Here is a 25,160-nt window from a genome sequence, read left to right as displayed (position 1 = left end):
ACAACGAGGGGAAAAACACCCGCATAACGGGGGCAAGCCCGCACAAGGTGGTGGTGGGGGGAATTACCGCAAATTACCGCATAACGGGGGGAAGAGCCCTCATAACGATGAAAAAAACCGCGTAACGGGGGAAAAAGACCGGCATAATGGGGAAAAGATCCGCACGACGGGGGAAAAGACCCGCATAATGAGGGAGAAGACCGGCATAACGGGGGGAAAAAACCGCTTAACGGGGGAAACGACCCCCATAACGGGGGAAAGACGCGCATAACGGGAGGGAAACCCGCATGGCGGAGGGGAAGACCCGCACGCGGGGGGCACTGACCCTGCTAGCGGGGCCCAGCCTGCCCGGCGGGGCGGGGGCCGTGTGCCCGCGGGAGGAGCCCGCCCCCCCCGACGTTCCCGCCCCCCGCGGCCGAGGCCGCCGCCGGCCCCCGCGCGCTGCCGGGCGGCGGGGCGGGGCGGGCGCGCCGCGCGCCAGCCGCATTCCTGGGATGCCGCGAGCGCTGGCCGCGGCCGCGGCCCGGAACGCGCGACGTCAGCGCCGCGGCGCACGCGGCGGCCCCCGCGCCCTATATAAGGGCGGTCGCGCTCGCTGCCGCTCCAGACCGCGCCGGCCCCGTTCCGCGTTCGCCGCCTCTCGCTGTCCCTTCGCTCCCGTACCGCCGGCGCTAGACATGGGCTCCGCGGGCACCCGCCCCGCTCTGGCGGCCGCTCTCCTCTGCTTGGCCCGCCTGGTAAGTGCCGTGGCTCTGCGCGGAGGGGAAGGAGGGAAGGATGCGGGGGGGAGGCGGCGGGTGTCTCCGCTCCGCTGCCGGCGCTCACCGGCCGTCGCTCTGCTCCGATCCGCAGGCTCTGGGCTCGCCATGCCCCGCCGTCTGCCAGTGCCCGGCGGCCGTGCCGCAGTGCGCCCCGGGCGTGGGGCTGGTGCCGGACGGCTGCGGCTGCTGCAAGGTCTGCGCCAAGCAGCTGAACGAGGACTGCAGCCGGGCGCAGCCCTGCGACCACACCAAGGGGCTGGAGTGCAACTTCGGCGCCAGCCCCGTCGCCCTGAAGGGCATCTGCAGAGGTAAGCGGCTACCCTTCCCCCGGGAGAAAACCCCGCTCCCCGTAGTGCCGAGGTTTAGTAATTTCGAGTCCATGTATGGTTATGCTTTGTTGTTGGTAGCTTGGCAGAAAGGCACATGACTTCAGCAGTCTGGAATGCGATTCAGTATGTCTGGGCTGTGCTAAACGCACATAAGGAAAAGTGATTCCTGACTAACTTATTGTTCTGGCCCCGTGTCTCCGGGGGATTGTAGGGAGCTCTGCCGTAAATTGAATTTAACAGACCAGCAAATACCTGTGCTCAGGCGAGCGATTCCCACCGCTGACTCCCTCCTTTCCCTCTCTGTTGGTCTCTGCAGCACAGTCCGAGGGGAGACCGTGTGAATACAACTCCAAAATCTACCAGAACGGCGAAAGCTTCCAGCCGAACTGTAAACACCAGTGTACGTGCATAGATGGAGCTGTGGGCTGCATCCCGCTCTGCCCGCAGGAGCTCTCTCTTCCTAACCTGGGCTGCCCCAGCCCCAGGCTGGTCAAAGTGCCTGGGCAGTGCTGCGAAGAGTGGGTCTGCGATGAAAGCAAGGATGCGCTGGATGAGCTGGAAGGCTTCTTCAGCAAAGAGTTTGGTCTGGATGATGCCGAAGGCGAACTAACCAGGAACAATGAGCTAATAGCCATTGTGAAAGGAGGCCTGAAAATGCTACCTGGTGAGTAGGGGCTAATCTGTGTGACAGTTAAGGGGAGGAGGCAGGAGGATGGCTATGGGACTCCTTAGACCCCAATAGAAAGAAAGAAACTCCATGAGAGGACATATTTAGGCTAAGCCCTCCTTTTCTTTTCCAGTTTTTGGATCCGAGCCACAAAGCCGAGCTTTTGAGAATCCCAAATGCATTGTGCAGACAACCTCCTGGTCCCAGTGCTCAAAGACGTGTGGAACTGGCATCTCCACAAGGGTTACCAATGACAATCCTGACTGCAAGCTCATCAAAGAGACCAGGATATGTGAAGTGAGGCCATGTGGCCAGCCAAGCTATGCCTCCCTAAAGGTAAATACAGACTCTTCCGCTGTTCCTCTTCTTTCCAAACTGCTTTGGGTAGAGGGTAAAGGCTTGACAAGAATCTCCTGCTAATGATATTATTGCCTCTCCTTTACAGAAGGGAAAAAAATGTACCAAGACTAAGAAGTCCCCATCTCCAGTGAAGTTTACTTATGCCGGATGTTCCAGTGTGAAGAAGTACCGCCCCAAGTACTGCGGCTCCTGCGTGGATGGCAGGTGCTGTACGCCTCAGCAGACCAGGACTGTCAAGATCAGATTCCGCTGCGACGATGGGGAGACCTTCACCAAGAGCGTCATGATGATCCAGTCCTGCCGATGCAACTACAACTGTCCGCATGCGAATGAAGCTTATCCCTACTACAGACTGGTCAATGACATTCACAAATTTAGGGACTAAGTTGTGTTGGGGGTGGGACGCTAACGAGAATTTGGAAGTAACCAGCCACGGAGAAAGGACCTCTGATGGAAATGGTGCCTTGCCCATTTGAGGGCAACTTTGAGATGTTACAAGAGTGCACTGTGCAACTGGACACTAATGCAACAGAGATTTAAGCATACTTAAAGCTTCATAGTACTGGAGCAACTTTACTGCTTCTTTTTGGAGCACCTTACCTAATTATATACTGTTTTCTGTTTGTAAGTGATCAGATAAATGTTTTGTTCCGGTTATGAAAACTGTTTGTTTTTTTTTTTCTATCCTGTTCAATTTAACACTATGCTTCTCCTCCTCCCTCCATCTTCTCCCACCCTTTCCCAACCACGTTGGAAGTTACATTCCTTCCTGAGGTGGGCACTTGTGGGGTGTTCACAGTGGCAGCTATTATGTACCAAGTGTAGTTTAATGGCAAACAGAAATCAGTTGTTTTAAAGCTGAGTATTTTATTTATCAAACTGTAGCTTTTTTTTGTTTTTCTTTGTGTTTTTTTTTTTTTACCCCTTCCAGCCCCTGTAATACTGGAATAAGTTGTAAATGATTTTAATTTTATATTCAATGAATTAAAAGAATTTATTTATGGAATTAATCATTTAATAAAGAAGTATTTACCTAACTGCTTTTTGTAGAGCATTCTGATAGGCAGCAAATGCGAGAGCTTTCTGTGAAAACTTTGAATTCTGAAAAGCTTAGGTTCTCTGAAAATTAAAACAAGCTCCGCTACAGATGCAGCGATGAACTAGAAAGCTGAGTCTGATTCCTTGGGTAAATGACATTTCTGAAGTGGTGTATGCAGCCTGCAGCCCTGTGCTCTAGGATGTATAGACAGAGAAAGCTTCTTGGCATTGAAAGCAAATGTTTGATAGAGAGAGAGAAGTGTTAATTAGACTGTCAGATTATTCAAACCATCCTGGAATTTGCAGCATAAGGTACTTCATTAGAATGCAGCGCGTGCATGGTGATGTTGAACATTGGGGTGGAAGTGGTCATCAAGTCTCACATTTTTTGGTGGCTGCTTTTTGCAAATTAATACATTTCTGTGGAAGAAGAATGTTTCCTACGGTCTGCAGGAGGTAGTTTGCTTTCACTAAATTCAAATTAAATGAGCTTGAAGCAATGACTTTTGTTAATCCTAATAACCCAGTGATGAAAAGTAAACATACTGTTAACAGGAGAAGAATGTGAGGAATTTCAAGTACTTCTCCAATAGAGTAAAAGCCAAAGCAGCCACTCTTTTCTCTTCCTCACCTCCCCTTCCCACTTTTTAAATACGTAATTACACTTTTTACTGTGGGACACAGATGACATTTGGCTAACTGAGGGAGTTGTAAGATAGCTAGCTGGCACACGGTGAGAAAACAGCACTTAAAAAACAATGAGCTAGAGAAAGCTAGCATCCAATCTGAGAAAGCAGCATCCAACATTTGTACGATGCTGGTTAGCATAAAGCTGTGCTACAGATAAGACCGAAAGGAAACCTGCAACGGGGCTTTTTTTTCTCCTTCTCGTCACTTATTCTCTGGCAAAATACCCTCCCATAGTCCCATAAGAAAGCTACTTCTCATAAAACCCAGAGACTGAGGCTTTAGAATTGTGAAGGGGCGTCATCCAGTGTCAAATAGTTAGATGCCGAAGTGGTTAAGACTCAACTTTTTATTAGAGTAGACATAAATATTTCAATGGAATAAATGGCCAAATATCTCAGAAGCTCATCTCTGGCAGCTAATGCTTTGCCTGAGAAATCACAGCCGGCTCTCTTCTGCTCAGTCAAGTTCTCTCCCCGAAGGCATTCAAAACTTGAGCTGTTTTGGAATTCACCACCTGGCCACCAGTCTCAGCTGTACCTAAACTTGTCTGTACGGTATTTGTTGACAGCAAAAGCATAAAATGCGATGAAGTGCTTTTGTTTGGCTTCTACTGGCATCTAGCAGCCAACACATCGCTACCTCAGCCGCTCGCTGAGAAACCATCGGGTTTCCATGCAGGGTTACTGCATGGAGAGAGGCAGAGGAACACGCTGCTCACAGCCACCTGGCAGCTGGAGGCGCATTCCTCGCCCTCCCCACTGCCACCTGGACTTGAACGACACCCGTCTTCAAACCGACGTAAGTAACAGTTCCCTGAAAAATTACATGTACATGGGACTATACTAGACGCAGAGACTACATGCCTGTAAGACGCACACCGCATACAAACAGAAGCATCCCTTCCAACTCCTGCCTCAGGTTGGGCTCTTGCCAGGCCCTGGGTTTGACAACCTGCACTTTGGGCTTTGCACGTTTCATCAGGTAGAGAGAGGGGTGGTGGTTCTGTAAGCTGTAAATGTACCGTTGGGAGAATAAGGGCTGCAGGAGCAGATCATTCTCAGGAATGAATATACTAAATGAAATTATCCCGCTATAAAGAGAGGGAATGAACCCCGCTAAAATGAACTGCAACTCTTCCAGAGCAGGGAACTCACACCAACTCACTGTCACCCGTAAAGTCCTCTCTCCAGTTTTTGCATTTCACAATTACATGGCAAAACTACCGAACTCCACAATTCCCTGTACTGTAAAAGGATTCAGTGCCTTTTTCTTGTGTATCACCTTTGCACTTGCTTTTAAATCTTTATACCCTCTCTTGTTCCAGCAGAAAAAACCCTAAACACTAAGCACAAAATTATAAATGATAAAAGCACAGGTTCCTTTAAGTGCGATCAGCAGGGCCTACAGGTAAGGTTAATGAACACAGCTATAATTTTACTTCTTGGTCTTGATCAAAACCTAAACTATCAATATCCCTCTTCAAGATGAATACTAGAAGATAAGGAGTTAAGAACATAATAAACGATGTACATGACAAGACGCGGTCAGTTTTCAGCACACTTCAATTCCAGGCCATCGAGCAGATGAAACCCCGAAAATGAAGTCACCTGCAGGGTGTGGAGCTCCCCTAAACCGGGCAGGCAGCAGGAGAGCCCCGCATTGTCTGGGCAGCCCTGGCACACCAGAAGGGCCAGCAGCATCGCCGAGGCTGCGGCCACCGTCGCCCCCCAGCAGCCCCTGCTCCAGCCGTCCCCCCTCTCCCCTCTCGCGGGTACCACGGCTCCTTCGGCTCTTTTATTTCTCAGGTGCCCCGCTTTGTCCCGCAGCCCCCAGGCAGCTGCACCCGTGCGAGCGCCGGGGTCACCCGAGGATGGAGCGCGGTGGCACAGGGCAGTTGCTGAAGCTGGTGCTGCCGCCAAAAGGAGCATTTGTCAAACTACAGTCTGTGTAGCCTTGGGCTCGAGGCGCTTCTTTACAAGGGTGTGATGGTGGTAACCACTATAATACCAGGGTCACATGTAACATCTTCCCTTAATAACGAAGGCAACACAGTGAAGACAGTTTCTGCTTCCTTAAGCGCTGCATTGTGGGAAACAAAATAGAAGCAGGAGTATGCAGAAAACAGATTTCCACAATTATGCTAAATCCTCTCGTGGGATGCTGCTAGCTCGCTCTCCTGAATGAGCAGCAGATGAAGGAAAAGGCAGCATCTTACTGACAGCGCGATAGCCAAGCTGTTAATTAACCCTCGCTGGGCTGAGCCATGAGAACCTCTATCCTCCGTATATAAATGACTGCGGAGCCCACAGCAGAGCGGTCCCCGCTGGGCTGCCTGACCCTCCGGGGGACGGGTCCACCTGGGAATTGGGACCACCTCCCCGCCGCTGGTGGGAAGCCGAGGTGGCACATGGGCTGCGTGGGAACAGGCAGCGGCACTGCGGACAGGTGGGATCACTGCGGGAGGACTTCTCATGCTCACAGTCCACCAAAGCTGCAGGAATCCCCCCACGCTCCAGACAAGCTCTGCCGCAGACTTGGGTACGCAGGAGAATTTCTAGGCTACAGCTGCACAGGTCTTGAGGACTGAAACAAGGAAGCTTGCATTGGGCAGTCGTTCGGGGTTGGAAGTCAAACCTACCGACCTACACAGCAGCAGGTACACGTGTCACACCAGAGGCTTGCTTTCGCCAGATGCTGTCCCTTCTGAGCTGATCCTGCAGAGAAGCACTTCGGTGCACGTGCATGTTTTAGTTTACTCCTGTCTAATCAGCGTAACCATTTCCAAGCAGCACCCAGAGCGCCCAGCACACAGCAAAGGAAGGCTGGGTACTCTGCCTCACGCCTGTTTTTTCATGTAGACATGTCCTTGTTTTCATCTTCACAATTTTTTTCTCCACGTTACATAGCCACGTATAAAACCGCACACGGAAACATGGCGGTGCCATGGTGAGAACAGTAACATACAACTAGCTTTGGAGATACCTATAAGTGCATTTCAACTCATGAACAACTGAACTGCACTGAACTGCAGTGAGACTTGGTGTCTAGAAAATATAAATCCTGTAAAAGACGACTTCAAACAACAAAATGATGCAATAGGCATCTGTGTCTATTACCCTGTAAAGACCAAACACCAAGAAACTGAACAGATTGTATCCAGTATGCTACGATTTTTTTTCCCCCCCAGAAGAAACTACAAAGCTATGACTTCTACATACACAATTTATATTGGAGAAGATCCTGAAAGACCCCAAGGCACCATTCACATAAGCAACTTCATCTGTCTTGAAGTACACTTACAGGATGGAATGTAGCAACCGTCCAGGAGGAAAAGATTATGCAAGATTTTGTAAAGTTCTCATTTACTAGACAGAAGAAATTTAAAGGTAAGGTGCACAGATTTGCCCAGATGAGAATCTAGCTAGGACACGTATGTTTACAACTTAACCTTAACTGAACTGAATGCGGTTAATGAAGGCGCTCCGTTACAGGCATCAGTTGAACAGCCAGCAGTGCAGTCCAACAATATTTTGAGAACACTGGTTGAGCACCAGACCTAAAGGAGCCCAGCAGATCGCCTAAGTCGAAGACACCAGTTTCTCAGAAGCTGCCGATTTCGTTGAGCATCTCAAACCAACCACGTTAGAGCCTAATTACCTCATGAATTTGACAAAATTAGACATCAAGACAACACAGCTGTAAAGCCAGTCTATTAATGGGATCTTAAAACAGGAAAATACATTTTACTCTACAGAAGCAGATACTCACGCTGTAGTGGAACAATCCCACTAGAACCAATATGGATGCCCAAGCACAGCTGAAAGCAGAGATTGGCAAAAAAGCTCAACCAAGAGATACCACGGAGAGTTTAGGTATGAAAGTGGTGGGGACTTCTCAGGCAAGCTTTTAACGCCACCTCTGTCTGCTCTTTTTCCTGAATACCTCATCCACCAACTTAATTTTTACTCACTTGGACACATACCTCTACTGCCTGTTGGCACTCTTGGCAAAATGGACAGGTTCTGTGGCTACCACACGATTCAGCAGAAAACCTGGAAGCGAGGGGTGGAGAGGCAACAGGCAGCTTTCACAGCCACTTCTTCCTCCTTCTTGAGGCAGAACTGGGATAACAGGAAGAAAGCGGCAACGTGATTTTAAAAACACCTTTGCTTTCTCCACCAGCTGGGATCATGCAGGAACCAGCCAGCTCCCGGTGTGGCAATTTATTCTCTAAATCAAGACTCCCTCTCCCCTCTCATTTCTATCCCTGCTTCTTTGGCAGATTATTTTTAACCCACCGTGATTTGTCACGCAACCCCGCAAACAGCTGTACTGATGCAACTAATGCAAAAAGAAGTCTAATGCAAAAGGATTAGACAAATATAAGGACTACTGTGCCAGTTAAGAAAAAAATAAAAATCCACCGTTTCTATCACTAGTAGGAGCTAGTAAGTCTACATAGACTTCTCCTTGCCCCAAAGGTAGGCAAGGCTCTAGCAGCTTCCCATATTTTATCACTCTATTGGTTTTTCCTGCCAAAACCCCTACTACAATAAGATAGCCTGGAAATGCTTTTCGGCAGGAAAAATTAGCAGTGGTGAAATCAGGCCAAGACAGTGGAACTCTGCTTCCAAAACAAAAATATGTTACAATGCACAGAGCCAGCGAGGGAAAGAAGCTCTCGCAATAAAAGCATCGCTATCGCTGTCCGATGGGCCACCGAGACACGGCAGGACACAGTGGGAACACATTTCTGTTATCAAATCACCGACAGACAGGCAGCAAAACAATTATCCTTGGTTTTTCCTGATTTTGTACATGTCATCTGCAACTTCCCTTTCAGTTTCAGTATTTATTTCGAGTTGTTTTTTGCTGCCATTTCTTGTTTGTCTTGCATACATGTGACTTCCTTCCACTTCACCACAAATTTCCACCAAATAAAACCATATGCACTGCCATAGCAACATTTTAACACAAACACAGGGCAATCTTTGTTCACTGAAGTACACAGTTCATTTTTTTTTTCTCTTATTAACAGAACGTGCATCTGCATAGAGTTTAACCAAATGTCATAGCAACAACATAAACACAAATTCAAGATATTTTTTCCTTTGGAGGGAGGAAGAATAAATGTTTTCAGGAAAAGAGCGTGGGATTTAAGAAAGCAGAACGAAATGTTTGGGACCAAATATGGCCTGGAGTTACATCATCACGGCTGTATTTACTCTTTGAGAGCCTGCTCTTGCAAGGTGTTGTACGTTCTCAGTTCCTACAGATGTCAACAGAGAACAGCCGTATCTGGCAGGGCAAGGTCTGCATCACGGCTGTTCATACACGACACGAAGGTTGTACTTCCTATCAGCGCTACACTGAACTTAGCAACTGACGGACTTTGTTAGACTAGAGTGCACGGTAAATGCAAAGTTAAAACTGCACTGTTTGACTGGAGTAACAAAAATCGGTCCGACGTGCCTCTAAGAGCCAGTGCCAACCGCACATTTTGCGGCATGACCCCTTTTTCCTCTACGGATCAACAATTGCTAATGCCGAGATAAATACAGTAAAACCTAGAATTCAGATGCATTCATTCAAAACTTAGCTGTTACACTGGCAGGGGGTGTGAGGTCGTTTACCCATGACAACTCAGTAACTTATGCCTCATACCCCCAAGAAATTATACAAAAAAGGAAAAGAACCCAGTTCTCATATGGCTGACTCAATCCTACCTCTCAGCTATTGCTATGCGCTTAGCTATGCTCTATTTTTGTCCTCTATGCCTTGTGAAAGGGATGACTTCATTAAGCTTTTAATTTTTTTTAAGTAGCATGTTCATTCAGGACAAGAGCCCTTACTTACTCTTCGCTTTGTAAGCCGATGGTCCTTCAGCTCAAGCACGCTGCGAGCGTTCAGGGTTTGAAATCTGAAATGTCTAAACATTAAAAGAAATGCCATAACTACAGTACACAAAAACAACTTGTTCCTTCTGTGTTAAGTAGTTTATAGAGGAAAAAAAAAATGAGTAAGTGTAGTAGGCATAAAATCAAGCACTCAGCGCAAGCTGGTGTTGAATGATGAAGATTAAAACAACATCACAGAGTTTTCATTCACAGACATCATCTGCGCTCAACCAAGGCAGAGTCCTGCAGGGATCCTCGTATAGTCTGATTATGATAGGGTGTTTTCAAAATGGACAGAACTGAAGTCTTCCAGGCAGCTTCAGCTCCACGTCTTAAATTCCAAGTGCTTGACCAGAAATTTTAAAATACAGCTTTTAAAGGCGCCTTTTCTCCTTCAAGGTTATTACAAGATGCTCGTTCTCGGTTAAGTCGCTCAGAAAGGAATTAAAAACTTCCCTTAACTGCCTACGAAAGTGTCAAAAACCATCTGTCCAGCCAAAGAGTGCACAAGCTTTGAGTAAATCAGTCACCTCCTTCTCAGGAAGAATGACCGCTGTTGCAGGACCTGTACTGGTCACCTGTCATCCGTAAGGATGTGCTTTTAACCAGAGACCATCATTCTGATTCCTTTTTATAAACAAAAATTGAAAAAGTTTAGCAAAACTGAATGAAAATACTTGAATTTCATCTTGCATTTGATGAATAAACACTGTTCAAACTAGTGCAACTGTTACCGAAACCAAATAACAATAAGTAAATAGTAAGTTAGGAATGAATGGCAAAAGCTACTGTGGCCTTTTACTCTCAGTTTGATTGAACGCGGGAAGGTGATTGCCATCTCTGTTTGGGAAATTTCAGTTCTAGTAACCACCACAGGAATGCTCCTTAATTTTTTAAAGCCTTCATTAAGGTAGGAAAAGATTTAAATCTGAAGGACAGATTTAACCGCATCTTCATTTAAAAACAAATTACAGTTGCGTGTAACTCACAAGGAAGCTTGAACTAGATTTATATAAGAAAAAAACCTCAAGCAAACCCTTTCGTACAATTAATGAAAACCTCCAAGAGTGTAGGAAAGTAATGCAAATTACAAGCCTGCGTTCCTCAGCCAAAGACCAATCACACACGCATGCAGATCAACACTAATATTTGCAGCACACTAATTTCCACTGCGTGCCATGAATCTTAAAAAAAATGCCACGCTTTTACTCCAGATGAAACACCCCCAGCAAATGAACTGTGGCAGTTTTGCTGTTCTGCTCTTTTATCGGTGTTATTATGAATGGGTTCAAGACTGGTTTAAAGTAATTTGTGGCTACCGAGTCAGTGTGCAGTAATCACTGATTAGGAAAAGCTTATTCACTTTCACTGAACTGAAAAAATATGAAAGCAGCACCTACAGCTAGAAATCCTGCTCCTTTAAAAAGGGTTAAAAAAAACAAACATTGAAACAAGAGGTGGGCAGAGGACCAACAATGACTAAAAAAGAAAATAGAGTACAGGAGGCCACTGCCAGGCAAGAAGAAAAACTTCCCTGTTTTACCCGGGGTTGCAAAACACACAAGGGAAAGGACACGTGATACCGCTGTGAGAAAAAGTAGTATGCGACTACAACGGTCCGATGCTCTTTCCAGACTTCAGTAGCTAGATGGAATGGTGAAAAAATTTTTAACGTCAATTTATTTGCAAAGGTGTGAAAAAAAATAACTTCTAAAACTCTGAACATCTCAGAAATCGTCTCCGTGCAGTATGACTGGTAAGGAACCGACAGCCTAGTGCCCTGAAGCCCAGACAGGGTGTGGAGGCCCTCTCCCCTAAGGCTGTCACAGCCTCCTCTTACCTCAACAAGCTCCTTCACCGCTTTCTGCTGTCTTTCTACCCACGTCAGCGCTGGCAGGAAGAACACTTATGACTGGAAAACCACTTTCATGGCAGTTTAGCGTGCATCCCCTGCCACCAACTTCTGTCACAGAGGTGCTCGTCTCAAGCAGGAGACAAACAGACTGGGGTAACAACGATGGCAGCAACAACTTCACAGGGCTGCTTACGAAGTCATCATGTCCTTAAGGCTTTACAAATGCTGACTTCGCTAGACCCTTCCAAACTAACCCCAAACGCCTACGCTGATTCCTGGGAACTCCCCGGCGCAAGCGTGTCACCCCGCTCCCAGCACGGGCTGCTCTGCCCCTCCAACACACCCCGCAGGCACCGGGGATGCAGGGGCAGCGGTAAGGGGTCTGGGATCCAGAAATCTTCTCAGAAGTTAACAACAAAATTCTATTGTCAGCAGATGATACAGTACAGGACTTTTTTTTTTTTTTTCCAAGGTTTATTTGGTTTTAAGTAGGTGAATTTAACTGATATTCCAGTAAATATTTAAAAAACCTGGCTTCAGTAGTTTTTTTTTTTTACTCACTAGTAAAATAAGAACATAAAGTCCAATATATTAGCACTATCGACACTATGTATCCATTTCTATTGTTTTTAAAACCCATGCTGACTTAAAAGATCAGGGTAGAAGATTAAACACACAGCATCACGCCACCCTGAAAACATGGCTTGACCCATCCTTAACACATTAAAGAAGATGCAACCAAGTTAAGAGAAAAAAAAAGAAAAAAGGTATTGCACCAAAATGTCATCATGTCACCGCAGAAGATTAAAGTCCAAAGTAAAGTAAGATGATTTGCAGCAGTTCAGCATGATAAAGAAATACCCTAAAAGAAAATTAATCTAATGAAACACCCGTGTTTTTTTTCTCAGTAAGCTTAAGCATTAAGGCTCAAATCCACATATAAATACAAATATGTGATATTTAAACTCAGAAATCAGATGCCGAGCTGCTAGGGTAAATGGAAAAAATATATTGTTGAAACTCATTTGGAAACTTTAAATTAGGGTTACTCTGATTTATTAAAGATACACGGACAAAAGGCTGCAATTAAATAATATAACTTTTTTTCTGGAACCAACAATTCCCCATGTCTTTATTTACATCCCCAAATATGCATTCCTAAATCCAAAAACAGGCAGGCAGTTTGGGAGTGCTGCCTTTAGTGAAGGATGCCAAACCAAACCTCCGAGTTGTATAAAAAAAGATTTAATGAAATTAAAAAAAATAATGATATAAAAGTCTCATTCCACCCTCTTCTCTCAAAGAGCCGTCATGAACTGTCCCGAATTTCCCCTTCTTCCATAGATGAAAGGGATGAACTTTCACTGTCCGAGCTCTCTGCAGGTTCACTGGCATCTGAGGGTGTAGGACACAAACAAAAAACAAACAAGGAATTAGTTTCAGCAATGTTGTTTGCTCATCGAACAGAAGCACTGTCGTATCTTCTTTTCCTTTCCACCACACTCTCCTTGAGGATGGCTATTTCATTCGACATAACAAGTCTCATAACATGGGATGAAGCCCTGGGTAGGACCTTGTCGTTGAAGAAGAAAGCAAGACAATGTTCAGAATTTCTTTTAGTTTTTAAATCTTGGTCTTTCAGTCAAGCAGGTAAGCAGAGCATTTATCCCACACAAAAGTCTTCCTCTTCATCCACTGAGAATTTCAAAGTGTTCTCTTAATCGTTTTAAATGTTGTTTTCTGTGTTGCTACATATATAACTGTAATGAATTATAAATAATTTACACTCCTATTAGCATTTTAGTTAAGATGGGGAACTACTGAGAAATTCTAAACGGAAAAGGAAAATTAAGATGGTGCACCTACGTGCTCCTTCCACATGTTCCAGCGTCTCAAAGATGGTGTTAAGCTGCGTGAATCCATGAGGTTAAAGCTGCACAGTAACCTGTGCTTTAGGACACGGCTGTTGTGGTCTGCTGAGATGGCATTGTGAAGCACTCATTTCCCAAACTGGTCTTCAGCTTCACACCCTGAGACTCCTTTAACAAGCCCCGACACCGGTCACCTTGTGGTGAGGTCACCAAATGCCACTGGTCGGTGGCACTCAAGCAACACAAAAATAAACTACAGCAAAGCAGGCCCATGATTCACACTCTGCTCTCATTGTCATTTTCAGTATTTGATCGGACTATGAATTTAAAGAACGTTTTGAGCATTTAGTGTCAGATGCTTCATTAAGGAAACGTTACCGAAAGGAGCTGATGCAGTATAGCTGTCTTGTCCAGATAAGTTCTACAGCTGGCAAAGACGGGTAATACATAGGACACGGTGTGCACCTGTACCACTTTCAATGGAATTTGTTCAAGAAAATAGAAGCATTTCACCCAGAAACATCGGAGGTCACATTTTGTCTACATTAAATCTAGTGTATAATCAATTAACATTTATATGCCAGATATGTACTGAGTAATGCACAAAGTAAGGATTGTTTTTGCCTCTAAGTCCTGTGAAAGCTCCTGTAATCCCCTACTATCTTCAGCCATGACTGACCTTGTATGCTGAAATCAGAGCACCTGTAGTTTTTGCTATAAGCAAGTCAAGCATCAAAACATCACATAAAAGAATGTGGCAATCTTCTGACTCTCAGTGAAGCTCAACAGACAAATTTTAGCTTCAGTTTAGTCTGTTTCAGTAAGTTTTATTTAACAGGAATTATAGACTGTCTTCACTCAAAAGGAACATATTTTTATGCTGTTGATAAGCATTGCCTATAAATTAGTATTGCTCAGTATTTCCCACCATAAAACGGTCTGCAGTTTACTTATAATGTAAAATTTAAACTCTGGTTCAAATTTTTCAGTGCCAGTTTCCTTCCTCAATCCTTACTTTCCTTACTTATTTTGAAAGTTTCAGCCAAACTACTCCAGACATTTCTGAGAACAGGGATAGGAGAAATAGGCTTTTTCCTCACTGAGTTCTAGCAGTTGCTCTTTGAAGATGTCCAGCTCTAGCTCTCCCCCAGTCTTTGGGGGGAGTAACTTGAATCGCAGGGGAGAACGGGGATCTTTCCCCAGCACGTGCCTGTTGCTGCAGCTATGAAAACATGCCTCTGTTCTTCCTGGGGAAGGGGGTAGATCTGAGATTTCTCAGTAAAGAAACATCATTTTAGCAGTTAAATTTCCACAAGACACTGTTTCTTGTTCAGCCTGGGTCCTTTGAAAACAGACCCTGGAGGGCTGTGGTAGTGGAAGCCCCCACGCTCCGGCAGACACCCCACCAGACACCCGCTCCGCAGAACGGCAGCTGTTTGCCTGGAACGCCAAGGGGAGGTGAGCCGGACGGGCGCTCCAAGACAAGCGTCCCTTGGGGCAAGCACGAAAGCGGCAGGCCGAAAGGAAAGGCAATATCGGCAGAGATAGGATAAGCAAGAGCGGGATGGATGGCTTAGGAGGAACGTGCAACTGATACAAAAAGCCACGTGAGTTGAAGAACCCGGACTGCCAGTAACAGACAAGATGCCGCAGCAGAAAGGTCACCTGGGAGATGGGAGTGGGTTAAAGCACCTCTCACTACACCAGACTTCTCCCTGCAGAGGCTGGAGGCGAACCCAAGATTTCCATTCTTAGCAATTATCTGTGAATGCAACTGGTAAAGCAAACTAAATACTGGTTTTTCTCCTTTATTCTGTAAAGATGACCCAAAAGAAGAAGAGTACAATGATTGTACCACACTTCGACAAAAGTGCTATTTAGTCTTCAAGTGGAATAACAGCTATGAAACAGCCCTCCTATTTTGTATTTGTGTCCTGGACACTCTTCCTGAAAGAACCTAGAGTTACTGTGGCACGCTTCCACTCTTAACAGAAAAAACTCCAAGAACACAGGGTCCAAAGCAAACTCGAGGCTGAAGTTGAATGTTAATATGCTAACTAAAAAGATGTACAAAAATAAATTATGATAAAGGTTGTGAAAATCATGTTAGTTTTGCCATTAGTTATAATCTTCTGCTATATTATACCCAATGCACCTCAATAGGGAGCTATGCACTTGATTTGTATGGCATCTATAGAAAGTTTAAAAAAAAAGATCCTGTGACAGAGATATGGGCACTTCCCCATCTATTACGGTCTCTCTCTTCCCTTTGCCCATGTACTCTGCCTTTTACAGAGTCAGCTACTTGCTGCAGCAGCACAACTACAAAATAATAGTAGTTCAAGCAACACTTAGGACAACCTCCCTACTAGCTCAGGAGACGACGACCACCACTCCTTATTCAAATTAAGTTTATGAGTCACTCAATTCTAATTCCCTCCTGACATCTAAATCACAGGGGTAGGGCTGACTACTGAAAAGCAAGGAACCTACATCAAGAAATAATGGACAAATCGAAAATATCTAGTTTCTTTGTACTCCGGTATATGTACATGCCCTCCTAGGGTGATTATCGGTGGACCTAGCTGCTCAGACATGATTCCTACCTTATGCCCGGTATGGTGTCTCCCTCTCGGCAGCTCTTTCAGCACATGGTGCAAAAAATGTCTGCACGCCATTTCCTTGAGAGCAGATTGCTCCAATGGATCCCTTAGCGTCATCTCGCCAGAACAGCCAAGATCCACGGAAGCTGGGTATCACTGGTATTCTCAGTCTCATATTTATTCAGTCAAATTATATATAGGGAACACCCTGATTGAGCTACCCCAGCGAAATAGCCATTGCAAACATATTTCAAAGCTTTTCCTCAGAGATCTGTAAAAATTAGACTGGCTCATCACTGAAAAGTAAGGAATTTGATAACTAAGGTGACTAGCTGGGGCATGAAGAGACAAGGGAACTGATTCCCTGTATCACCAGCTGCAGAAAGTGAAGCTGGGACACGAAGCCTTTATACTGGGGAGAGAGATGGAAATTAACTTCAAAAATAAAACACAAATTCCTGCTAGACCCAGACTCTACTCTGAGTTAATTCCAAGATGAAAGTGTTCCCCCAACTAAGTATTTTTCGAAAGGTAACACTGTGCTTTTAACCCACCTGAAAAGCTACTTTGCCATTATGATATCTAATAACTATCCCATAATTCAGAACTATTTGTCCAATGTTAGAAATTATGCTAGAAAATAACGGAGAATGATTCCTTTGTATGATTAGCAGGCTTACTTAAAATTAATCTTCTCCAGAAAGCTTGACTTTTTAGAAATAACGAACTCTGTCAAACTTTGCTACATACATAATTTAGTGCAAGTCTGAAGAGTTGTTTTACCTTGGTGGTTAAAAAAAATATATATATATAAAAAAAGAATCAAGCACCAGTAAACAAAGTTAGGAAAAACACATACAATACAGCTTATGAATGTAAGCCATCAGCCAGCAGTTTTAAGACAGAGCATTCATAACAGGTTTTTTATAGCAATCCTTTAGATTCAGAGGTAATACGACACATACTACACATTCCTGTCATTATTAATAGGTGTATCCTTAATTATTGTTTATTTAACTAAAGTATCTAAGTATAGCATAACAGGAAATAAATATATTCTTACCTTGGCCAAGAACCACCATGTCATTCTTCAATGTTTTCAAGACCACAAATAAGGTTGGATACTCAATTATTACTTTGCCTTTCAAATTGTCTAGGAGGCTTCTACTGGCATCCAGTTCATTGTACCTTAAAAATAACAGGGAAGTTTATTTTAATACTACCAAGGACATAATGTACACTTTCTGGGAAAAAAACAAGCTTTCTGGCAATTTGCAGGATTTTCAGATGATATCATGTTCATAAGAACAATCTTATGATTCAAATTACATATCCTGTCTTATTATCCGACTACGTAATTTTTTTTTAAACTCTCCTAACATCTAAGCATAAGAATAGGAGAAGAAACAAAGTTAAATTTCTCTAAAGGCCAAAACGTTTTAGGAGTTCTTAATGAATATCTACCAAAATCAGATATGGACATAGCATTATCAAAATGGATATATTTACCAAAAATCAGACTCTAAATTAAAAGTAACACTTAATGTTCTGCTTACGGGCTTTAACACTACAGGATTCATATACATGGTTAGTAGTGTAGCTTATTTATCACATTTACTTATGAATTATCAGTGAAGTACTGGGAAGATGAAATAAGCATATCTGAACAACTACTAAAGCGAAGGTATACTAGAAGCACTTAGAACTCTGGGTTTGCAGAAGTAAAGGCTCCAATACCCAGGACATTGGGGCAATGATTTCTAAAAGATGGTACAATATCCCCGTTTATGCCTAAGCAAATCTCTGCTTACAGCACTGTCTGCAAGAAACTCCCCGGAGAAATCCCCACGCATGGGTGTGCTACAAGAGGCACACGGCTCAGATGCACAGTCCTTTCCCAGAAAAGGGCTCCTCTTCACCCTGGAGGGTGAAGCCAGGTACATCACAAATGATGCCAGAGTAATAAAAAGTAAACTGAGCCTCTTCTCCATAGTTATTTTCTAGAACTCTAGTATTTTCTCCCAACTCTCTAACTGGAAACCTGGACGTGGGATTCTGGGGAAAAGAAGGGACATTTCAATAAAGCTCTCTTGAAAGAGGAAACCCTGTTGCTTTCACTTGCTGTTAACTGTGGCATCCAACAGATGCTCTGATACTATTACACTGCAATCTGAGTTATGCAATTCTTTCTGTAATCAGCATTATTGAATTACTACTAAGCTATTGTATCAGTTAAAGGCAAATGAAGTTCAAAACCAAAATACACTGTGGGCAGCAAGTGGAGTATTTCCCATAGCTGCTCTGCTTTCTCTGATCATTAACATATTACGCAGTTGGGTTTTCTTTTGCCAAAACCAACACTGGATGGGTGAAGAAAGTTATACACTTTATGATTTACAGTAATGTGTGATTAAGAACTGTACATCAGAGGAGTCAGCAGACAAGAAGAATATTGAAGGTAAAACAGGATTTGAATTCTTGGGATTTAAGGGAAACTTAGTTTGAGCAAAAGCTATTTCTCATATTCAACTTCAATCATCATGAAAATATTTGGTTTCATGTTTCTCTCAACCAAAAGTAATTATGACCTCTTTCTTACTGAAACCCTTTAAAAGGGATAACAGTATATTACATTTCTTATTGAATGAATGCATTCGTAACTTGTGGATTGACACACATGAACAGAAACATATTTACTGCTTTATTTACAGGACTCTAAATGCAAAGTACGACAATACCTTTCCTTTGGCAAGGACCTCAACACATTCTTTTCTGGTTAAGCAAACATTTACCACCAAGAGGCTAACACATGCCACAATACACTTTCCATTATCTCATGTTTTAGACAAAACATCTTTAGCGTCCAGCTTGGCAGAAGATAAAACATTTGTACTTAAAACTATTTTATGATAGTAGATTACTGAAGTGTTAGATCACCGACTCAGAGCTTTATCTTTTTTGTTTTTAAAGTAAATTTTATTGGTTGACAGTGACAGAGAAAACATCCAAATTTTTAGTGCATAATGTGGGCTGTAAACTTCAGGGAGAATGTAACACAGGAGGTTAATGCTTCTCTTTTTTAAACTTTGCTGTTATTGTCTCCGCTATCCAAAAGACCTCAATCCTCCACATTCCCTACTTTATACACAAGTGCAAGTTGAGGTTTTCTGCTAATCCACCTGCCAACCTCTTCCTCGGCTGTGCAAGCTTAAAAGACCTCAAAAGAAAACTAATATTTGTCACTCAATTCTGAAGTTTAATACAGGATGGCTCTTGAGCAAGACTGATTTTTCAGGTTCTCTCTGAATGACTTTGTCATGATAAAAACCTTCCCAATTTTATCGCAGAAGTGGAGTAAAAACCATACACCAGAAGATGAACAACACCGATGACTGCCCTGTAAGGCTTTTCCAGAAACCTAAATATGCATCCAATTTCAATTTTTACTTATGAAAAGGCTAGACCTGTTTGGAGAAAAACTAAAAATGAAACAAAATGGCAATTTTACAAGTCTTATAACTTCCTGTACTGATTATTCATCAGGATAAGCTGGGGATGTAGGGTAATGCTGGAATGTAGGTCCTGCCATGAATTTGCAGGGAAGTGGCCTCACCACAGGTAGGGGATGGAGCAGGGAGAACCTGGTAGTCAGACATTACCAGATATTCTTTCATCACCATTTTTACCTACTTGTCCTGTATCACTGGGGCTGTGTAACCTTCTCAGTAAGAACCCAAAACAGGCTAAAACCTTCAGGCCCTTCCTTCCCTGGCTATTTCAAGACACAGGCCAGTAAGATAACTGATGATCAATGTACGCCCGCCCTTTCACTCGGACTCTTCCATGCTCCAGGGCCAGTCACAGGAACCAACTTAACTGAGGCTGTCATCCTAAACGAGCTCCCTCAGCCCTGCGTGACAGGATGGATTTGAAGATAAGCCTGGCTCTGAACAAACTGACCACCCTTAATTCCCCATCTTCACGTCTTTCTTCTAAACTCTCCCCCTGCTTTCTCTTTTCTCCCACTGCCCAGTTCATACAAATTGTCTGCACTACGGCTTCCCCATCCCTGTATTTGGTGGGACTTCTTTTTGCACCCCTCTCTCTGAATCTTCTTTCATCCCTGGTACTTACTTCCCACATAGCGTCTCTCTCTCTTCCGTACATTCCCTCAGCCTCCTTCTCCAACTCCCACCATCTAATAATATACTTTCCTGATTATTTTCTTGCCCCAAGCAAAGCTTTATGCCCATGTCACGAAGCAAAAAATAAGCCTGGATTTCTTCTTAATAAGATGATTCCATTTGTAAGGACCAGAAAGAGACAATCTTGGCAGACATCAGCTTTTGATTTTAGCTGGAATGAAATAACAATAACTGCTTTTTAGAGGACAAAAATTAAATAAAAGTTGCCTGCCAGCAGGCATTTTAAAAGCCTACAAAAATTGTGACAATTTAGAAAATTTAACAAGATTCAGCAATCCCACATCAGTTCCCATATAATCTATTACATTTGTTCTACGAATGGCTTTGTTACCTTTCACAAAACGCTGAAACTCATGTGGCTCTGCGCTTCTGACAGCATCTATGAGTTTCTGCAAAGGATAGGTTCACTATCTATAGTTATTCCACCACCTTCCAGGAATTCAACAATTCAGTCTCCTAATCTGTCTCCCACAGGCAGGAATGCTGCATTAGGTCACTGCATCACAAGCAGCTCCCCTCAAATGGAGCCCGTGGCTATCATCGCAGTGGCGTAACTTGTCTCCACGAATTCAGACAGCAGGAAATTCCCTGCTGATCAGGTTTTCCTGAATGTCATCTACAGGAACTTTGATTTTAATACTAATAAAGAAAAATCTGCAATCTGGAATTAAAGATAAATTGTAACCACGTTATTTCTTTAGTTTAGTCTGCCAGACACTGAAAAGAAAGCAGACAAGTTTTAACCATCTAAATAATTCCAAATATCACTGAAATACATATTTGTATAATGATGTTCATAATTTTCCTGTGAGCCCTATCAACTAAAACCTTTGCGCATATTTTAAACAAAGATGATTTCTCTTCCCAGAACCAAGTGGAAACCTCGAGGTATTTACTTGGCGTAATTCAGATACAATAAATAATGCTATCTATTTGGGGCCTAGCCCTAAAAATCCACAATCCAACTTCTTCTAATTTATGGGATGAATGAAGATTTTTCTTTTTCCCCTCCCCTTAAACAAAAGAGGGTAGCATTTCCTAGGTATCTGCAAAGATTGGGCACAACATTTGAAGTCTCTCCCAAGCACTAGTTCTGCAGCCCAGCAAAAATAATAACTAACAGATGCGACTTTCATTCCTAAGTGGTGAATAACCTCTTCGTGTGGTTATGATTTGGTGAACAAGGAAGTAGTGAAATGCACTCCTGAATTAGGTATTAAAGGAAAGTTATATGGCAGAAAGTAAACTAAATGTATTAAAACTATATGCCTTTTTTATATTGAACTTTGTCACTAGAATTTTGACAGTCTAAAAATCTGGAACACAGTGATTTTTCTTAGTCCATATGCGTAAAAAACCTGGAAAATTCAATGAGCAAAAAAGCAGAGACCTTAGAAACAAAAAAAGGAAATGATTTGCCGTAACACTTCCCTCGTAACTAACTCTTATCAACAGCTGAACAATATGGAAGACTACTCTGCCTGAACGCTTTTAATGACGGGGGATGGGAACAAAGTTCAAGTTTATACTTTAATATGAAAAAAAATTATACCACAGTTTACACAAATATTTTAAAACCTGCCAGATCCTCCTTCCGCTCTTGGCCTATGGTTTTTCTCTCAGTTTAGGACCTCCATAATTTGCCTCAACAAATGTTCACTAACCTCTCCTCCACTCTGTTGATACCCGCACAGCTCAAATCTACAGCAATACAGAGCAGATGCCCGGCCAACCCCTTTCCAAGTCCCCATCTCAAGCAACGCTTCGCCATATTTCAGCCACAGATCATCCTCAAACAAAGACGATGTTAAGAAAAGCTGTAAAAACTGAGGCCTCCTTTCTTCTCCAGGCTATACGAGGCCCTTCCCACTAGGGAAATTTAAGAACTACTGAAAACTTAAGTGTAAAATGGAAAAAAATACAAACCCCCTCCTCTTACAAAGATATTTCAGGGAGTTAAAACACCCAAGAAGAAAAAAAAAAAAGTAATACTCAGGTGAAGACAGTAGGAACACAAATTGTCACCTAAATTCTTTGGCACAGTAGTAGATGTCCAGAAAGATTTAATGGTTTGTTCACTTTTACCCTAGAAAATATACAAAACAGTTAATGGAAAGAAGAGATAAGCAAAATAATGCTAGAAGTATGTCACTGTAGAAGCATGTCACTGTAGATGCACAAAGGCTGTCCTTGTTTAAACTTCTTGAGAATGAGGCAATTGCACAAAAAGAAAAAACACAGTAAAAGTTGTTTAATAACAATCATGGAAAAAGATATCAATTGATGGCAAAACCCATAAAGCCGATAAGGCATCTGCTGCAACAATTTAGTGGACTGAGCATTAAGAGGGACGTGGTAAAAGGATTCAGGATGCACAATAATGATCTAGAGATTAACTGAAGTACAAACCATTCTGCTTCTTTTAGTCATAGGGGAAAGTACAACAAAACAGAAGGAAAATGTGAAACAAACAAATGTCAGTTTCTTGGATTTGGTAGAATTTGATTCAAAGAATACAGAAGTGATACTGAATTTCAAGAAAGCAAATACTTTCCCCATCTCATAAGACATCACGAAAATTAGTAACAAAATCCAGCATCAAGTAAAGATGCTATAATTCAAGTGCATCACAGCAATAGTCCTTTACACACACAGGAAATTACTTACTTTGTGAAGCCAGGCAGCTTTACAAACTGCTCAAAAGCTCAAGGTTTACCAATCTGTAAGTGATATAGAGCAGACAAACTGAAAAAGGGGATACCACAATCATATAAGGCTACTATATGACTGAGATAAAGAAACAAAACAGCCTAATGAGTTAATGATAGCCAGAAGGCCTAAAGGGAATATGAAGCTTCACAAGAGAGAAGTTATTAAAAAGAGAGTGTGTTGCCTACTGAAGATGAATGCCTGAAGTTTCAGAAACTGAAAAGATATTAGTGGCATCTTTAGTGAAGCTAAAGTGAAAGCACAAGTGAAAGCTGTGGTTGGCTCCCCAAAAATGCAGGGAAGCCAAAATATGTAACTTGTACCATTAAAAAAATACTGGCATGATCACAGAGAAAAAGCAAATGTCATGAGTCTACTTTAATTACAGTACTTCTGTTACACAGACTCATGAAACATCACTGTAAATAATTTTAGAGGTGGGGGTATACCAAGGAATACCAAAGGATGCAGTGAAAAAATACATCAAATTCAGAAAAATAACAGGTCAGATCTCATTTGATGACTTAAATTAACATAAGTAAGCAGTGCACTGATAAAATAAACAGAAATATAAAACTGATGAGAAATTATCCTTGTAAATTGGCAACACTTTTGTTATTACACTTGGGTTAATCTAATGAACCTCCACTTCAGGAACAGGAAGAATTGATACTTCTGTAGTTTTGTATCCCTACATAGCAAATTCTAACTTCCAAATTTAGCTCGTATGGAGATAGCCTGCATACCTCTAACACTCTGTACTAAACGGTGGAAACATATCCACAAATTTATACAGCAGAATCACAGTGCCATAAACCTTCCATTAAGGGGTTACTAATGCTTTACAATGAAAAGGAAAAGCTATGAAATAAACAAACTATTTTCTTGGCAAACAAGCAGGAAGGTCAATTCCCTCCTTGGCGAGGTCGAAACAATCATCCCTAGATCATTTCCGTCAAGAAAGAGAAAAAACCAGAGGGATTCCCCTTTGGCAGCATCAGGAGGAAACAACAGGTTTTCTCCTTCCTGACTGGAACACGAAGAGGTTCTCTTCTACTCCGCCTTTGTGAAAACGCTGATGGTTACGCTGCCATGTTTCGCAGCGCTGCAGCTTCCAAGTTCCGCCTATCACTGTAACTGCCCTCAAATGCCAACGAGTTTTTATCCTTCCTCCTAGAAGGCTCTTCGTCCAGGCTCCCCGTGCTGTCTGGTCCCAAAAACTGAGCAACTCAGCTACCTTTAAAGACACTGTGTCTTTTTCTTCCAAGAAACTAGCAACAAACCCTCTTTTTCCTTCAGAAAAATATTTTAACAGCAACCCAGATGGATACACTTGAATTAAACCCCTCAATACATCTCACGACACTTATGCTAGACCTGAATAGGGCAAATGGTCCAGACATTATTTCTGCCCTACAGCCCATTTTTACCAGCTCCTTCCCCCAGCCCAGGGACAACAGATTATTCAACAGGGTTTTTTTCCAACTGCGGTCTTTTCTTGGGCTTCATGGCCTGTCTTTTTGCCTTCAAGTCTGCCTTATGTGTGCATGCTACATAGTACACGGACTTCCATGAAGGCATTTTCCATACTATGTTACATACACCCAGGCAAGGAGAGATGTCAGGCTGAGCAAACTGCAAGATCTGTTCTTGAAACAGCCTTTCCTAGACGCACACTTCCTCAGAGAGAGGAGAGAAAATCTGCCTATGCATATGCTGCTCCCATGCTTCAAGCCCAATTATGATGCAGAAAAGAGGCTACTGTGTACAGTTTTATTTATGTTTTAGAATTCGGGGTCTGCCTACCTGCTTTGCAAATCTGAAGGTCTTCGGGTCTACCTGTGGTGCTTACAGAACACCACTAGATGACCAGGCAGGACAAAACACTGGCTGAAGCAAACACTAACAGTTTTATTCCTATCTCCTCCTCCACCTCTCTACTTACTCACATATTCCTCCTCCATAAGTGGTCTGGATCTAACTTGCTGCAACACAGACTGCAGAATTTTGGAGTGGAGGCTACAACTTCAAATAAATCTTTGTGCAATAGATATCTCAGTCACCAACTCTCTAGCTGGGACACTCCAGAAATCCTAATGCAATACCATTAATTATAAAACAGTTCATCCAAAAGAATTCAGGATGGGTTACAAAATGCAGGATTGTTACTTTAAA

At 43.1% G+C, this 25,160-nt stretch overlaps 2 protein-coding genes across 2 annotated transcripts in view; one reads left to right on the top strand and one right to left on the bottom strand.

Moving 5' to 3' along the window:
• The first annotated feature begins 456 nt into the window (after positions 1-456).
• Positions 457-3,279, top strand: CCN1 (cellular communication network factor 1). The gene is made up of 5 exons (XM_074598439.1): positions 457-737; positions 853-1,069; positions 1,407-1,754; positions 1,891-2,093; positions 2,203-3,279. Exons 1-5 carry the CDS (start codon positions 495-497, stop codon positions 2,500-2,502), a joined length of 1,311 nt encoding a protein of 436 aa, XP_074454540.1. The 5' UTR covers positions 457-494; the 3' UTR covers positions 2,503-3,279.
• Positions 3,280-12,036: 8,757 nt separating this feature from the next.
• Positions 12,037-25,160, bottom strand: part of ZNHIT6 (zinc finger HIT-type containing 6) — a 35,387-nt gene continuing 22,263 nt past the window's right edge. The window contains exons 9-10 of the mRNA XM_074596553.1: positions 17,135-17,259; positions 12,037-12,992 (exon numbers count right to left, since the gene is read on the bottom strand). Coding sequence (XP_074452654.1) covers positions 12,907-12,992; positions 17,135-17,259 — 211 coding nt within the window. The 3' untranslated portion in view covers positions 12,037-12,906. The remainder of the gene's footprint in view (positions 12,993-17,134; positions 17,260-25,160) is intronic.

The sequence above is a fragment of the Larus michahellis genome, chromosome 8 (assembly GCF_964199755.1).
Source record: "Larus michahellis chromosome 8, bLarMic1.1, whole genome shotgun sequence".
In the NCBI taxonomy this organism is placed as follows: Eukaryota; Metazoa; Chordata; class Aves; order Charadriiformes; family Laridae; genus Larus; species Larus michahellis.
Note: the sequence above shows the minus strand (reverse complement) of the source record. Positions and strands in the feature narration are given on the sequence as shown.

Coding starts and splice junctions, on each gene's coding strand:
- CCN1 (XM_074598439.1), top strand. CDS start 495: ATGCCGCGAGCGCTGGCCGCGGCCGCGGCCCGGAACGCGCGACGTCAG. Junction 1,070..1,406: donor CCTGAAGGGCATCTGCAGAG/GTAAGCGGCTAC, acceptor TGGTCTCTGCAG/CACAGTCCGAGGGGAGACCG. Junction 1,755..1,890: donor AGGCCTGAAAATGCTACCTG/GTGAGTAGGGGC, acceptor TTTCTTTTCCAG/TTTTTGGATCCGAGCCACAA.